Here is a 17022-nt window from a genome sequence, read left to right on the forward strand (position 1 = left end):
ACTGTGGAAAATATCATTGGTCAGTCAGGCATAGCCGTGGCAATTAAGGTAGCTGAACATGAGGGAAGTTGGTAAAAGAAAAACACTGGTATGATGTAGAGCGTGAAGTTTTATATTCTATAAATAAGAGCAGAGAGATGACCCTGCTGCAAACACTAGAAATCAACAAATATATGACACAGAATCCCAGCTTAGTATTAAATAAACAAATTCATTTTCGTGTCTCCACTCTTTTAAATTAAGTTTTAGTTATGAATAACAGTTTTAAATTGTAAATTCAGATGTTGTTTCATCATCTGTTGTATGTACCTCTTAAAAATTTATTTACATTTTAGTTAATGTAATTATTTCTGTGTTATAAAAAGCTATAATACTTCCACATGCAAACACTCTACATCTCATAATTTTTTCATCTTCCGTGCAAATTACACCTGTGTACGTCGCACGTCATTGTACCTGTATTTGCGACATTCAGTTGTCACCTGAGGACGGCCTAAGAAGTCGCAAACCGGTTCGTAAGCAAATTAATACAATTTTCCAGGGCGGCAGGCCGTATTTCCTATCTAAAATTGTTATATTGCTCTGCCAAGCAGCAACGGAAAATTTAGTTATACTTTTCTAGTCTGGTGAGTAAAACGTCAACTACTTTCGTGCATGTACTTTATTCGTATTAGCCGGCCGCGGTGGTCTCGCGGTTCTAGGCGCGCAGTCCGGAACCGTGCGACTGCTACGGTCGCAGGTTCGAATCCTGCCTCGGGCATGGATGTGTGTGATGTCCTTAGGTTAGCTAGGTTTAAGTAGTTCTAAGTTCTAGGGGACTGATGACCACAGCTGTTAAGTCCCATAGTGCTCAGAACCATTTGAAACATTTTTATTCGTATTAGTTCATTACATGAGTGTTGTATATCATGAAGAAACAGAATAGAATGAGATTTTCACTCTGCAGCGGAGTGTGCGCTGATATGAAACTTCCTGGCAGATTAAAAATGTGTGCCGGACCGAGACTCGAACTCGGGACCTTCGCCTTTCGTGAGCAAGTGCTCTACCATATGGGCTACCCAAGCACGACACACGTCCCGTCCTTACAGCTTTACTTCTGCCAGTATCTCGTCTCCTACCTTCCAAACTTTACGGAAGCTCTCCTGCGAACCTTACAGAACTAGCACCCCTGAAAGAAAGGATATTGCGGAGACATGGCTTAGCCACAGCCAGAGGGATGTTTCCAGATTGAGATTTTCACTCTGCAGCGGAGTGTGCGCTGATATGGTAAAGCAATTACCCGCGAAAGGCAAAGGTCCCGAGTTCGAGTCTCGGTCTGGCACACAGTTTTAATCTGCCAGGAAGTGTCAGAAACAGATTAAATAGACAGTGGGAGACTACTGATGAAACAAACACGTTTCCCAGCTGGCGGCCGCTACTTGCGGCAGTGGCAGGTGCCCTTGTGACAGACGCCTCCCCTGTAGCCTCGGTTCATCACGATGCAGTGGACGGCGCACGCAGGGAATGCCACGCCGAAGGCGCTCAGTGGGCCGTCACACGTGAAGCGCACGTGGCGGTCGCCGTAGTGCTCCCCCTCCGCTGTTGCTGGAAAGCACAATGCAGTGAGTAATAACACGTATTTAGGATATTATTAATAGCAAGACACAACCATTGCGTAAATAGTGCGAAAAATGTGAGCATATTTGTAAAATTTGAATTATGTGATCCAAACTTGTCGACTACTTTTCGATACTAGATTTTACACTTCAAGTACTAGCAGTACTAGCCCGCTGGTAGGCCGTGCGGTCTAACGCAAGGCTTTCCGGGCGGGAAGGAGCGCCGGTCCCCGGCACGAATCAGCCCGGCGGATTTGTGTCGAGGTCCGGTGATCCGGCCAGTCTGTGGATAGTTTTTAGGCGGTTTTCCATCTGCCTCGGCAAATGTGGCTGGTTCCCCTTATTCCGCATCAGCTACACTAAGTCGGCGATAACTGCGCAAACAAGTTCTCCACGTACGCGTACACCACCATTACTCTACCACGCAAATATAGGGGTTACACTCATCTGGTGTGAGACGTTCCCTGGGGGGTCCACCGGGGGCCGAACCGCACAATAACCCTGGGTTCCGTGTGGGGTAGCGCAGGGGTGAAGTGGACTGCGGTAGTCGCCCTGGGGTTGCGGACCACTGCGGCTGAGGCGGTTGACGGAGCCTCTCCGTCGTTTCTAGGACCCCGGTTAACATAACATAACATAACTAGAAGTACTAGCTATATACGAGTGGTATATATCTGATATATGATGGTGCTTATTTGGATATCTGCATGAATACGAAATCGAGTGATCGCATAGTTTCAGTCGCACGTAAAGCGGGTGGCTGATTTCGGTTCGTTGCTATGATACTAGGAAAGCGCTTTCTGGGAACAAAGGAGATTTCTAACAGATCACCAGTACGAACTCTCCTAGAATATTGTTCAAGTGTGTGGGGCCTGTACGAGGTGGGACGAACAACGGATGTAGAAAGTCTACGAAGACGGACAGCATGAATGGTCACTGGTTTCTTTGACTTGCGGGAAAGTGTCACAGAGATGCTGAATCCCTGAACTGGTAGACACTTGGCGACAGATACCATCGCGAGAAAACCCGCTTACAATGTTTCAATTTACAACGCTTCAATGTTACAATGCATCTAATTTTTTAGACCTCTTCAAATATCTTCCAACAAAATACACATTTCGACTGCTCTCTCGGCATCTTCTTCAGGAGTCCCCTGTTAGCTTAACTCTGTCACAGACAAGTGTTGCTTTCACTTATAAAAGAATTTTCCCAGACTTGTTTTACAGAGGTGGACTTACTGATTAAAATTTTTAGGGCTTGTGTTGGTGGGCTAGCTTGAGTGGACACGTAGCTGTAACAGGCAGAGAAGGAGAGGGGGAAGGATTACCAAAATATTAATGTCGTTCCGCAGAGGTAGCTTCCCGGTCATTGTTTGTATCCCACGTAAGCCGTGACTGCGTATTAACTTCCTTGAAGGCAGGAAGGCACGAAGTTGGAAGCCTATAGTCGTCTTCTCTTTGAAACTCCTTCCTTATTTCGAATACGCTTACAAATGAATGCACAAGAACGGAATATTATTTTATCGAAGTTGGATATTGTTCAATTCTGTTGCTGATACACAATTAGAGAGTTCAAAATGGTTCAAAAATGGCTCTAAGCACTATGGAAATTAACATCTGACGTCATCAGTCACCTAGACTTAGAACTACTTAAACCTGACTAACCTAAGGACGTCACCCACATCTATGCCCGAGACAGGATTCGAACCTGCGACCGTAGCAGCCGTGTGGTTCCGGACTGAAGCGCCTAGAACTGCTCTGTCACAGCGGCTGGCCAATTAAAGAGTGATGAGGGTGACGGCAACCAGTCACAAATATTTCTGAAAAGGTTTATCCCATTGCCACGGCAAGTTTCGGACCATTATGTTTCGACAGATGACTGCATTTGAACAAGTGTAGCCATCTGGACCTGTTATGCCATTGAAACAAACCGTTTGCAACAATGTTTCTGACTAGTTCCGACCTTCTCAAATTATTCTGAACTTAAAAAATAGTACAAGGTAATCTCGAACACATATTGTCATTAGTTTTGTAGCTTGTGGAATATATATGTAAATGTATATGAAATGGGGAAAATACCCAAAAAAGAAGTAGTACTAGATCGTTCGCCGCAACAGAAACAGTCGGATACGATGCTCCGAACAGATGAAGTATGAAGCTTGCCTCACCTGGGGAAGAAGAGGCCATGCTGGAAACAGCAAGCAGAGTGAACAGGAAGGCGACCGTCGATGTCTTCATGGTGCTGTCCTCTCGGAGATTATGTGTGTCTCAGCGGCGTACCTGGACCGTGCTTCTCTTCAACAGGTGACGCCATATATAGCGGCCGCAGGCACTCTGGGTGCTTTCCAGGCGCCTCAGACAGTGCAAACTAAATGCTATTAGCAGTGCTCTGTGCTGCAGCGACACCTTCTTGTGAAGCGTACATCGTCTGCCTACAACAGCGCGCTACGCAACGAAGCTTCAAGCGGGACTTCTCGCCACGTGCCATGGTTCTATTTTTTCCGTACAAATCCAGATCATCAGCAACAGTCTTAAAATATGTGAAAGGAATAAAACCTCTGAAATTTAAGGAAACAGCAACACTTGCAACTGTCAACTGCCATGTTGTAAACGTTGGCTCTGGGAGGACACCATCTGAAAATCTTGCGCAGGACACCATCTATATCCAAGCTTAGTTGCTGCGTGTTGCTCCACAGTTATTTCTAGTATAGTAAAGAGCCACAAGCTTATATTACGAAGCATTTTGTTGTTGTTGTGGTCTTCAGTTCAACGACTGGTTTGATGCAGCCCTCCATGCTACTATATCCTGTGCAAGCTTCTTCATCTCCATGTAACTACTGCAACCTGCACCCTTCTGAATCAGCTTTGTTTATTCATTCCTTAGTCTCCCTCTATGGTTTTTGCCCTCCACGCTGCCCTCCAGTACTAAATTTCTTGACCCCTTGATGCCTCAGAACATGTCCTACCAACCGACCCCTTCTTCTAGTCAAGTTGTGTCACAAATTCCTCTTCTCCCCAATTCTGTTCAGTACCTCCTCATTAGTTAAGCGATCTACCCATCCGATCTTCAGAATTCTTCTGTAGCACCACCTACCAAAAGCTTCTATTCTCTTCCTGTCTAAACTAGTTATTGTTCATGTTTCACTTGCATACATGGTTACACTCCATACAAATACTTTCAGAAATGACTCTCTGACACTTAAATTAATACTCTATGTTAGCAAATTTCTCTTCTTCAGAAACGTTTTTTTGCCATTGCCGCTCCCCAAATATCAAAACGCATCTACTACTTTAAGTGGCTCATTTCCTAATCTAATTCCCCCACCATCACCTGATATAATTCGACTACATTCCATTACCCTCGCGTTGCTGTTGTTGGCTTTCTTGTGAAACACAACTAGCTCTTTACTCACACGATGTATTGAGTGCTTTGGACAGTGAATTTCAAATTGACTCCGTATTTCTTTTGACACTGCACCTCACAAGCGGCTTGTAATAAAGTTTCGACCATATAGAATATCGTCTCAGTTATGCGACTGAATTCGTGGTTTCCTCTCAGAGACGTCACAACTGACGGAAAGTCATCGAGTAAAACAGAAATGACTTCTGGCTTTCCCCAACACCTAGACCCCCAAAGATATAGGCCCTCTGCTGTTCCTTATCTATACAAACGATTTAGGAGTCAATCTGTGCAGCCATTTTAGATTTATGCAGATGATGCTGTCGTTTGTCGTCTAGTAAACTCACCAAAAGGTCAAAACAAATTGCAAAACTATTTAGAAAAGACATCTGTTTGGTACAAAAATCGGAAGTTGACCCTAAATAATGAAAAATTTTAGGTCATCTACATGAGTGTTAAAAGGAAAGCCGTTAAACTTCTGTTACACGATAAATCAATCAAATATAAAGGCCGTAAATTCAACTAAATACCTAGGAATTACAATTACAAACAAATTGGATAGAACACATAGAAAATATTGCGGAGAAGGCGAACCAAGGACTGTATTTCATTGGCTGAACACAGAAGACACACCGATTTGCTATTAGAAGACGGACTAGATCTGCTAAAGAGACTGACACTACGCTTTTCCTTCCTCTTTTGAAATACTTATGCACTGGATGGGAATCTTACTGTATAAGGTTAACGGAATAAATCGAGAAAGTTCAAAGAAGAGCAGGACTTTCTGTATCATCGAGAATTAGGTGAGAGAGATACAAAATGCAGGACTTGGGGTGGGCATCATTAAAACAAAGGCGTTTCTCGTTGTGGCGGAATATTCTCACTAAATTTCAGTTACCTACTTCATCGTCCGAATAAGGAAATTTGAGGCCGACCTACATAGGGAGATACGAGCATCATAATAAAATAAGGGAGATGAGAACTAGAACGAAAGATAGAGGTGGTCTTTTTTTTTGCGCGCTGTTCGAGAGTGGAATAAAAGACATTTTTTGTATAGGTGGTTCGATGAACCCTTGACCAGGAATTTATGTGTGATTTGCAAAGTATACGTGTAGATGTAGATATAGATGTAGATGCCGATGCTTGGATAGCTCAATCGGCAGTTGGCCTTTGGCTGTGCTGCGGTGAGGACGCGCTGTTTGTGTTCCTGCCGCGGAGCGAGCGCTCGTGTTGTTTACATAGTACTCGGCCGTTTCGCGCGTGCCGTACTCAGCATATAGATCACTATGGCGCACCAATACAGAAAATCGACGCTCAAATTTACGTTCCGCAACGAATTTGCACGGCCCAAAGCACTCGAAGTCGAACGATTTCTACGAGAAGAAGTTAAAATCCCAGCGAGCGACATTCTCGGCATTCACTTGTCCATTGTGAGCAGTATCGTATATGTGAAAATCATCAACGACGCAACATGTGAACGGATCCTTCGGGACACGAAACAGGGCCTCCGTTTCTGCCATGCTGATGGCAATGTGGGGACGGTGCACGTCGATTATTCTGGCATGGGACTTCGCACGATCAGAATTTTCGAACTTCCTTTCGAACTACCGGCGGAGGACGTCGTGACAGCGCTGCGCCCCTACGGCACGGTCCATGATCATATTGCGGAAAAATGGACGCAATTCCAGACATATCCTGTGCTGAACGGCGTCCGCCAGGTCCGAATCGAACTTAAACGACATGTCCCTTCATATCTGACTATCGGTGGCTGCCGTGCCATCGTCATCTACGATGGGCAACCGAAGACCTGCTCTGGTTGTGGGAAGGAGGGACACCTCAGATCAGAATGTATGCAACGTCGCATCACTCAACTGCCGCCGGCTGAAGCGGACCCGCCATCGCAGCCGACGCTGCTTCCTGTGACTTATGCAGCAGCCCTCACGACAGCTACCACTTCACCACGACAGCCGACATCCACTGCTGTGTCGCGGCTCCATGCTCCAATACAGGGCGATGATGCCACACCCGTTCCACAAGCTACGGATTCAACTCCGATGCCGCCGCCTCCGTCGACGGATAACAACATACAGGAAGATAGCATGGCCGTCGATTCGCTTATTGTGCCTACGGCTGCCTTTGTGCCGGAACGTCGTGAATCTTTGCCATCGTCTGACGCAGAAGAACACACCAGGAAGCAACGCTCTCCGAAGCGACGGAAGCGGAGGCGTAGAGCAACTTCCGAACGGGATGCGACACCGCCTCCAGAGGATGACGATTCCACCTTCAATGACGACGCTACCACAGAGGCAGCCACCATTTGCTGCAGTGTGGCACCATCGAACGATACTGAGGACCAACCACATATATCTACAGTGGCACAATCGGATGCCGAGATGCAGGACAGATGCTGCCCACCACCTTCTGGAGTGCAAGCACCAATGCCGTGTCCTAAGGACGCTAGGGAAGCCGATCTTGCTTTCAGTTCCCCGACGTGGGCGGATGACCACGACGACGAAGGAACCATGCAAGTTACGCCAACAGGGCCCACGGCGTTGGCGCCGGCTCTCTAGAACAGCCTGCAGGTGAGGTTTGGGGGGATGCGGAGGTGTCAATACAGTCAGAAGCGTCATAGGTAATTCCAGTCTTAATGAATAACTTAACACCTGCGGTTCGTCAACAAGCTTATCGTATCGCCACGCTTAACCTCAACACGATACGAACGGCAGTGAAGATCCAGTTGCTGCGTGAGATGCTTCGTTCTTCGGATGTTGACATTGCCCTGTTGCAAGAAGTCTATATAGCGGCCCTCCCCGTTTTCTACGGTTATGTGACATATGTGTCACCGGCGGACCGGAATGGCAGCGGTACGGCAATACTAGTGCGCGACGGCATTGCCATCGAAGAAGTGACTTACCTTCCGTCAGGAAGGGGGCTGGCGATCACAGCACTGGGCACGCGCATCATTAACATTTACGCTCCATCAGGAACTGACCAACGCCGCGAACGATCGCTGTTCTACTCGGAGGATATCGCCCCCCTCTTCATCAGCCGCGTCGATCAATATATCTTCGGCGGCGATTTTAACTGCGTGCTCCACCCCAAAGACCAAGTCCCACATTTCTCGACTTGTCAAGAACTTCGGCTCCTGGTTCGAGACCTGCTTCTTACCGACACGTGGGAGACAGTGCACGGTGACCGTCCCGGGCCGACATACCTTACTAGTCACTCAGCCAGTCGCCTAGACCGCATTTATGTCTCACGAGCTCTAGCGCCGGGAGTATTGGACGCCGAACGTTGGCCGCTTGCCTTCTCCGATCATAGCGCTTTCATATGCACACTCACTCTACAACAGCAGCGGATATGGCGCAGCCGAGGACCCTGGAAGCTGAATGTGGCACATCTTCAAGCCCCGGAATGCCGTCAGATTATCGCCAACACTTGGCTGGATTGCGAACGTCGTCTTCCCCGATACCCATCGACTCTAGCATGGTGGGTGGACTGTGCAAAACCAGCTTTTCGGCGTGTGCTAACACAATTCGGAAAAGATACCGCAGCTTGGCATCGTCACACATTGGACTTTTATTACACGATGCTTCGCGAACTCGACAGCCAACCACCATCTCCAAACCGACAAATGGAAAGCCGCCGAATTAAAGGTAAAATATTGTGTCTTACGAGGAAACGTTTGGAGGGGGTCGTAGTGCGATCGCGACGTCAAGACCGAGTGGAAGGAGAAAACCCGTCTATGCATCACATCGTGCTCGACAGCCGCCGACGCCGACAGCAGCTGATCACGGACCTCGTATTGCCGGGTGGTAGGGTCGTAACAACTCAGGCGGCGGTTACAGAAGCCTTCGCAGATCACTATCGCCGGTTTTACGACGATGTGAATACAGAGGACGAGGGAGCGGACGATCACGACATACTGCAGCACGTGTCGCACACCCTCGACAATGCAGCAGCGGCGACGCTTTTAGGTGGAATTACGCGAGACGACATCGAGGACGCGCTTAACAAGGGAGCACTCAACAAATCTCCCGGGCCAGACGGACTGCCGCTCGAGTTTTATCGTACTTTCCGCGATCTCATGATGCCCCGATGGATCATCATGTACCAAGAACTGATGACCCCTGTTTCCCACGTGCCACCTGCATTCGTGGAAGGTCTCCTTATACCGATACACAAGCCTTCCAGAGGTCGGACGGTCGAGGACTACAGGCCCATTACAATGCTTAACTCGGACTATAAAATCTTCGCCCGATTACTCGCCAACCGCATAAAGAAGGTTCTGCCCCTGCTCCTCTCAATGGAGCAAACGACACAGGGCGGAGTGACCAACATGCAAACGGCAACCAGTGAATGCAGGGATTTAATAGCCATCGCCACATCCTGTCGCCTTCGAGCTGCTCTGATCTCTATTGATTTCGACCACGCCTTCGACAGAGTTCACCACAAGTTCCTTCTGTCCGTAATGGCCCGCATGGGCTTCCCGCCTGACTTTATCGACATCTTTCAGCGCCTTTTCCGTGGAGCTGCATCCCGTGTACTGGTGAATGGACGGATTGCGGGTCCCTTTCCGATCCGACGGTCAGTTCGCCAAGGATGCCCACTCTCCATGATTCTTTACGCGATCGCACTCGAACCACTTGTCGGAGGGTTGAAAAACAGGCTCTCGGGCATTTCATTGAGGGGTCATACCTTTCAGTGCCGAATATATGCTGATGACCTTCTATTACTTGTCCGATCTGATGACGAGGTACGCTCGGTGATACAATGGGTCAATCGCTATGGTTTGGCAGCGGGCAGCCTCATGAATGTGGCCAAGTCGGCAGCGATGCCGATTGGGAGGGGTCTACAGAAGGACGCTTTAGCCCCACTCCCACTAGTTAACAAGATCCGGTTCTTGGGCATAACATTTACACAGGATGTGCGCCGCACGGCTGCCATGAACTATGCACGATTACTACAGGCAATACGCACAGAAGTTCGCCGGAACTTACTTCGACGGATGGACCTCCTACAGCGTGTGGAATACCTCAACCTTCACGTGGCGACTAAGATGATCCACATGGCCCAGGTCCTACCGATATCGACAGCGATGGCACACAGACTGCAAGCAGCGTTTGGATATTACCTTACCGCCGGACACCTATTCAAAGTCCGCTACGAAACACTCACCCTCCCTCCGCTTGATGGCGGACTGGGACTTATAAATGTACGAGCGAGGGCTACAGCATTATACTTGTGCACAATGATGAAATTGTGGACCCACCAAGATGCTTCCCTTACGGGTCGTTTGTTAGAGGAATTGCTGCCGGCGTCTCTTATGCCACCTGTCACGGTTGCACACATTACACCCTCACTCTCGCACCTCTCGGCATTTATTCTTGAGTATAGTTACGTGCACCCAGACCTTCCCAACACTCGCACTCCCAAGGCGAGAGACTTTTACAGACTGTTGCTAAGGTCCACACCTCGCAATGTGATTGAGAGGAAGAGCCCTACGACCCTATGGCCTGCAGTGTGGAGAGCGGTCCAGAAGTCGTTCCTCCCCACGCGGGTACGAGCCGCGTGGTACCAGGTGGTGAACGGGAAGATTGTAACACGACAAAGGCTGCACGCTATTGGGATGGCGGATTCCCCCCTTTGCCCACGTTGCCACCTCGTGGATACTGACGAACACCGTTTAACATGTGGATCGGCGTTAGAGGTATGGCTGCTAGTGCAGAAGATCCTCGCCTGCTACCTCCGTATCGCGCCTCGCACAATTGAGCCACGGCTCCTCCTTTGTCCAGAGGATACTTATTTCCCACCTGCGAAGACTCACGCTCTCACATGGTTTAAAGGCATGTCCATATACTACCTCTTTCGAGATGATGAGAAGATGGTGCTTGATTACTGGCAATTTCTCCAGGACAGTCATAGCACACTTGAGTGTACACCCCGATACCGACAACTATTTGCGAACTATTTGCGCAGTGTCTTCGATAACCCCCCTCACAGTTGGGGAGTACCGGGCAGAGGATGACCGCCTTCATGGGGCTCCACACGCTGCGAAATGTTGTACCAATTTGGAACATGGAATCTGTACGCAGACGGGCCATGCACATGGAATGGCGTGCGGGATTTGGTTACTTTTTTCTTTCTTTATTATCTATCATCACAGTCTTGGTTTCAAATTCTATTTCATAGTATAGAAGGAACTCTTGTTCTGTTGTTGCTACGGAAGTACATTCTAATTTTGTTTGTTAAACAAAGTCGGTAGCGCACTTGCCTGCGAAAGGCAAAATAAAATAAAAATTGGGTAGCGTTCAAGCCCCGTAATCACTGGATCGAGTCCCGTTCGTCACTCTTTTATTTCTAACACAATTTTCTTTACTAGTTACAATTGATATAATGGGAAAAATACATGTAAAAAAAAAAAAAAAAAAAAAAAAAAAAAAAAAAAAAAAAAAAAAAAAGAACAAAAAAAAAAAAGATGAAAAAAAAAAAAAAAAAAAAGTAGGTAAGGCGTTAGCTCATCGTCCTAAACGTCCCGAGTTCGAAGCCCACTGATGGCGATTCTTTTTAAAAGAGTTTACGCGTGAAGTTGTTATAAGGGAGAACATATTTCTGACATGTAAAAGGACGCTTCGGAATTTGTAGTAATAAAAAAAAAAAAAAAAAAAAAAAAAAAAAATCGGTGTAGTACTTCCCTGCGAAAGGCAAAGGTCGCATGTTCAAATCCCGGTGCGGCACGCATTTTTCATTTACGCCGTGTTCTCATTGATTCAGTTTTTCTACATTTAAAATTTCATAGCCACTCTTCTTCATTCTCTGCCATTATCTACTCGTGCAAGGCAGAATATTGTATGAAAGTGGCTTTTGTAGCTTAAGGTCTGTACCCAAAATGAATCTTTCATTCTGCTGCGGAGTGTGCTACATTTCTCCTCTATGTCCTTTCTTTGAGGTGCAAGCGGGAGAGCTTCTGTGAAGTTTGGAAAGTGAGGGAGAGGCTTTGGCGGAACTAAATTTGTGAGAGTCGGTCGCTAGCCCTGCCTGGACAGATGAGTCGGTAAGAGCACTGCCCACGAAAGGGAAGATCCTGGGCGCGACACTAGGATGAGAAACCCATTATAAATGACGAAGAGTATTCGAAAAATCAGAATTTGAGCTCAAATTCTGCTGTAGAGTGTAAAAACTATTCTGAACAGACACCACTATTTTAGAAGATAATAAATGTTTAACTTGAGAAAAACATAGACATCAGCCGCAATTCGGCTTGGAAATAAATTCAGTGGCGGCAACCGAAAATTCTGCCGGGCCAGGACTCAAGCCCGGATTACCATCTTTATACAAACGGTTGCTTTAACCACTTCTCCTTTTTCTTTTGTTAGTGCTCCTAAATGCTTTTATCATAGATTTATTTTTACAAAAAGGAATATATGAGGGAAATCATATAATAGGTCCATACATATTTGTGATCATTACCAAAACAACAATCATCACTTAAAGCTTCCTGGCTATTAGGCCGTGGTCGATGTATGGAACTTCCTGCTGAAGTTTCCTCTCCGGCTGCCGGAGATATCTCCGGAGGTAAAATAGCTAACTGCAACTATAACTCGATAGAGCGCCTATATATAGGCAGTGTAGAGGGCATCACAGTCTATCATATGACGTCAACTACGAGATTATAGCTGCTATTATCAACATTCTCGGTTGAAGGTAATCGATCGTCATTCCTACGTTGCAATGTTGACATCGAAATTTTGTATAATTTAACATCTTCATGTTTCAACATCATCGATATTGGCTTTCGGAGCCGAAGGCCCACTCGTATACTCTTGATGACTGCACGACACAAAGCTTTGCGCCTCGCCCGGGCCCGTCAACACCGACATTAGACCAATGATCACTGGAAACATGTTGTCTGGTCGGACGAGTCTCATTTCAAATTGTATAGAGAGGATGGACATGTACGGGTATGGAGACAATCTCCTGAATCCATGGACCCTACACGACACCAGGGGACTGTTCAAGCTGGTGGAGACTCTGTAATGGTGTGGGGCGTGTGTAGTTGGAGAGATGTGGGACCCCTGATACGTCTAGATACGGCTCTGACATGTGACACATAAAGTAGCATCCTGTCTGATCACCTGCATCCATTCATCCATTCATGTCCGTTGTGCATTTCGACAGGCGTGGGCAATTCCAGCAAGGAAAATGTGACAACCCACACGTCCAGAATTGCTACAGAGTGGCTCCAGCAACATTCTGCTGAGTTTAAACACCTTCATTGGCCACCAAACTCCAGAGACATGAACATTATTGAGCATATCTGGGATGCCTTGCAACGTGCTGTTCGGAAGAGGTCTCCTACACGAAACCCTCCGTTGCCAAATTTACCTTTATTGTAATTTTAATTAACGTGGAAGCCATAAAAACACCAATCATGGAGGAATAATGGACGGTACAATGATTCGGTACCATTTTTCTGACCGCGGGAGGACTGACTGCAGTTCATCGGCGACGGAGGCTGTAACTTGCACACCGATGCCGCAACTGGGAGTCCACTGAGTGCCGACTTGTTATAAAATTGCCATGCTTTGGCTTCATGCAATGTAACATAGAACTTTTACAGCAAGTTCCATAAGATCAGGTAATGGCAGCATAAGACTACTGCAACCGGTCATCTTTGAACAATAAAGGCGTCTACTCTGCGATCGCGGAGTACGGAGTGTGTTCACTTCCACTATAACAAGACTTCCTACTAGCAGTGAGCACGGACAGTTCTGATGGTGAGAGCAGCCTCGGCATGCATGCAATGACAGCTTTCCTCTCAAAAGTTATTTCCTCAGGTTCGGTACACATGTAACGACAACATTCTTATTAAAAATTGTTCAAAAATGGCCCTGAGCACTATGGGACTCAACTGCTGAGGTCATCAGTCCCCTAGAACTTAGAACTACTTAAGCCTAACTAACCTAAGGACATCACAAACATCCATGCCCGAGGCAGGATTCGAACCTGCGAACGTAGCGGTCTTGCGGTTCCAGACTGCAGCGCTTTTAACCGCACGGCCACTTCGGCCGGCTAAAAATTGTTTGTTCTGGGAAGAACCACTGGAGAATTTAAGCCTACACACCGACAGGACTGTCAGAACACGACTCACTCGTTCTGAGAGCTCACGGAGAGTTCCCAGTTCAAAAAATGTTGGTCCCCTTAATTTGTTTTCATAGACCACCAATAAGCATTCTTTTAGCTCCCAGGAAAAAAGAGTTACCTCTGTACCCGGCTTGCGTTAACTTCACAGCATACACTATCCCTGGAGAAATGCCGAGCGTTAGCATGTGAAGCTTAGATCCCTGCGACCTGCGATTTTTTCCTGAAAGCAACTTACCGAGCAGGGATCTTAAATATCTCCAAGGTTAATGTTTCAAACAAACAAGCTCATGTCACCACCCATTAGCCGACTTTCCCACAGAAAGAATGTTGCCACCAAAACATATTTGTCACATAAAAAGTGTCATAATAAAATAATATATAGCGCATACCTTTTTTTTAACATGAAGATTATTCTTAAGGATCGTGTAGTAAATCAATTACCTTCAGGATCAGTTCATTTTGAAGGTAACGAACTGCCGTTACGATTGGCATAGCGTGTTGTCGGGATAAGACATCCAAAACTCAAACGAAACCAACAGCAATATACTGTTTAAATTTATCCTGTTAGTTTATTTAAAGAAAACTGGTTCAAAAATGGTTCAAATGGCTCTGAGCACTATGGGACTCAACTGCTGAGGTCATTAATCCCCTAGAACTTAGAACTAGTTAAACCTAACTAACCTAAGGACATCACAAACATCCATGCCCGAGGCAGGACTCGAACCTGCGACCGTAGCGGTCTTGCGGTTCCAGTCTGCAGCGCCTGTAACAGCACGGCCACTTCGGCCGGCAAAGAAAAAAAAAACTGGCTTTGGCTCAGAAATCGCTGTGAGACATATTTAGATTGCACTCTGTTACGCAGCTGTTTGTAACAACAACACTCGCATGATAATTTTTAGTTGTTTCAGTCGTGTACTACATACACTAAGGTATCTGTGAACTTATTCCGTATATACAGGGTGTTTCAAAAATGACCGGTATATTTGAAACGGCAATAAAAACTAAACGAGCAGCGATAGAAATACACCGTTTGTTGCAATATGCTTGGGACAACAGTACATTTTCAGGCAGGCAAACTTTCGAAATTACAGTAGTTACAATTTTCAACAACAGATGGCGCTGCGGTCTGGGAAACTCTATAGTACGATATTTTCCACATATCCACCATGCGTAGCAATAATATGGCGTAGTCTCTGAATGAAATTACCCGAAACCTTTGACAATGTGTCTGGCGGAATGGCTTCACATGCAGATGAGATGTACTGCTTCAGCTGTTCAATTGTTTCTGGATTCTGGCGGTACACCTGGTCTTTCAAGTGTCCCCACAGAAAGAAGTCACAGGGGTTCATGTCTGGCGAATAGGGAGGCCAATCCACGCCGCCTCCTGTATGTTTCGGATAGCCCAAAGCAATCACACGATCATCGAAATATTCATTCAGGAAATTAAACACGTCGGCCGTGCGATGTGGGCAGGCACCATCTTGCATAAACCACGAGGTGTTCGCAGTGTTGTCTAAGGCAGTTTGTACCGCCACAAATTCACGAAGAATGTCCATATAGCGTGATGCAGTAATCGTTTCGGATCTGAAAAATGGGCCAATGATTCCTTTGGAAGCAATGGCGGCCCAGACCAGTACTTTTTGAGGATGCAGGGATGATGGGACTGCAACATGGGGCTTTTCGGTTCCCCATATGCGCCAGTTCTGTTTATTGACGAAGCCGTCCAGGTAAAAATAAGCTTCGTCAGTAAACCAAATGCTGCCCACATGCATATCGCCGTCATCAATCCTGTGCACTATATCGTTAGCGAATGTCTCTCGTGCAGCAATGGTAGCGGCGCTGAGGGGTTGCCGCATTTGAATTTTGTATGGATAGAGGTGTAAACTCTGGCGCATGAGACGATACGTGGACGTTGGCGTCACTTGGACCGCAGCTGCAACACGGCGAACGGAAACCCGAGGCCGCTGTTGGATCACCTGCTGCACTAGCTGCGCGTTGCCCTCTGTGGTTGCCGTACGCGGTCGCCCTACCTTTCCAGCACGTTCATCCGTCACGTTCCCAGTCCATTGAAATTTTTCAAACAGATCCTTTATTGTATCGCTTTTCGGTCCTTTGGTTACATTAAACCTCCGTTGAAAACTTCATCTTGTTGCAACAACACTGTGTTCTAGGCGGTGGAATTCCAACACCAGAAAAGTCCTCTGTTCTAAGGAATAAACCATGTTGTCTACAGCACACTTGCACGTTGTGAACAGCACACGCTTACAGCAGAAAGACGACGTACAGAATGGCGCACCCACAGACTGCATTGTCTTCTATATCTTTCACATCACTTGCAGCGCCATCTGTTGTTGAAAATTGTAACTACTGTAATTTCGAAAGTTTGTCCGCCTGAAAATGTACTGTTGTCCCAAGCATATTGCAACAAACGGTGTATTTCTATCGCTGCTCGTTTAGTTTTTATTGCCGTTTCAAATATACCGGTCATTTTTGAAACACCCTGTACATACCTTCGTCAACTGTTTGCAAAGGGCACCATGTTAAATGCTTTCCGGAAATCTAGTATAGCGTCCCCAGTGCCATATTACGAAAAGACAATATTTATAAAGAAGACATTCATAATTTGTAAGAGATTTTTTTTTTTTCATGTAGCCGTAAAATAATAATTTCTCTGTGTAGGTTTAGATTGCAAAGAAATAATTTATGACAGAATGATCTAAAGAGAAGCCCAGTTACACTCTTTTGTTAATTTTTTAGTCGACCTTACTTCTTCTTTTGTCTTGAATGTGTCTAGAGGGAATCTTGCGTGTGCTGACGAATGTAAGCATATTTGTATGAGTTAAGCATATAATATACTGATTTAAATTTATTGTGCACTTTTAATTTG

The 17022-nt window shown here is 46.3% G+C and overlaps 1 protein-coding gene across 1 annotated transcript; it reads right to left on the bottom strand.

The window, feature by feature from the left end:
* Nucleotides 1–1414: 1414 nt before the first annotated feature.
* On the bottom strand, nucleotides 1415–3829 carry LOC126456401 (defensin-like). Its single transcript, XM_050092155.1, has 2 exons — nucleotides 3760–3829; nucleotides 1415–1584 (listed from the first exon to the last, which is right to left on the bottom strand). Exons 1-2 carry the CDS (start codon nucleotides 3827–3829, stop codon nucleotides 1415–1417), a joined length of 240 nt encoding a protein of 79 aa, XP_049948112.1.
* Between the last annotated feature and the right edge of the window lie 13193 nt (nucleotides 3830–17022).

Source organism: Schistocerca serialis, chromosome 2 (genome assembly GCF_023864345.2).
Source record: "Schistocerca serialis cubense isolate TAMUIC-IGC-003099 chromosome 2, iqSchSeri2.2, whole genome shotgun sequence".
NCBI classification, from domain to species: domain Eukaryota; kingdom Metazoa; phylum Arthropoda; class Insecta; order Orthoptera; family Acrididae; genus Schistocerca; species Schistocerca serialis.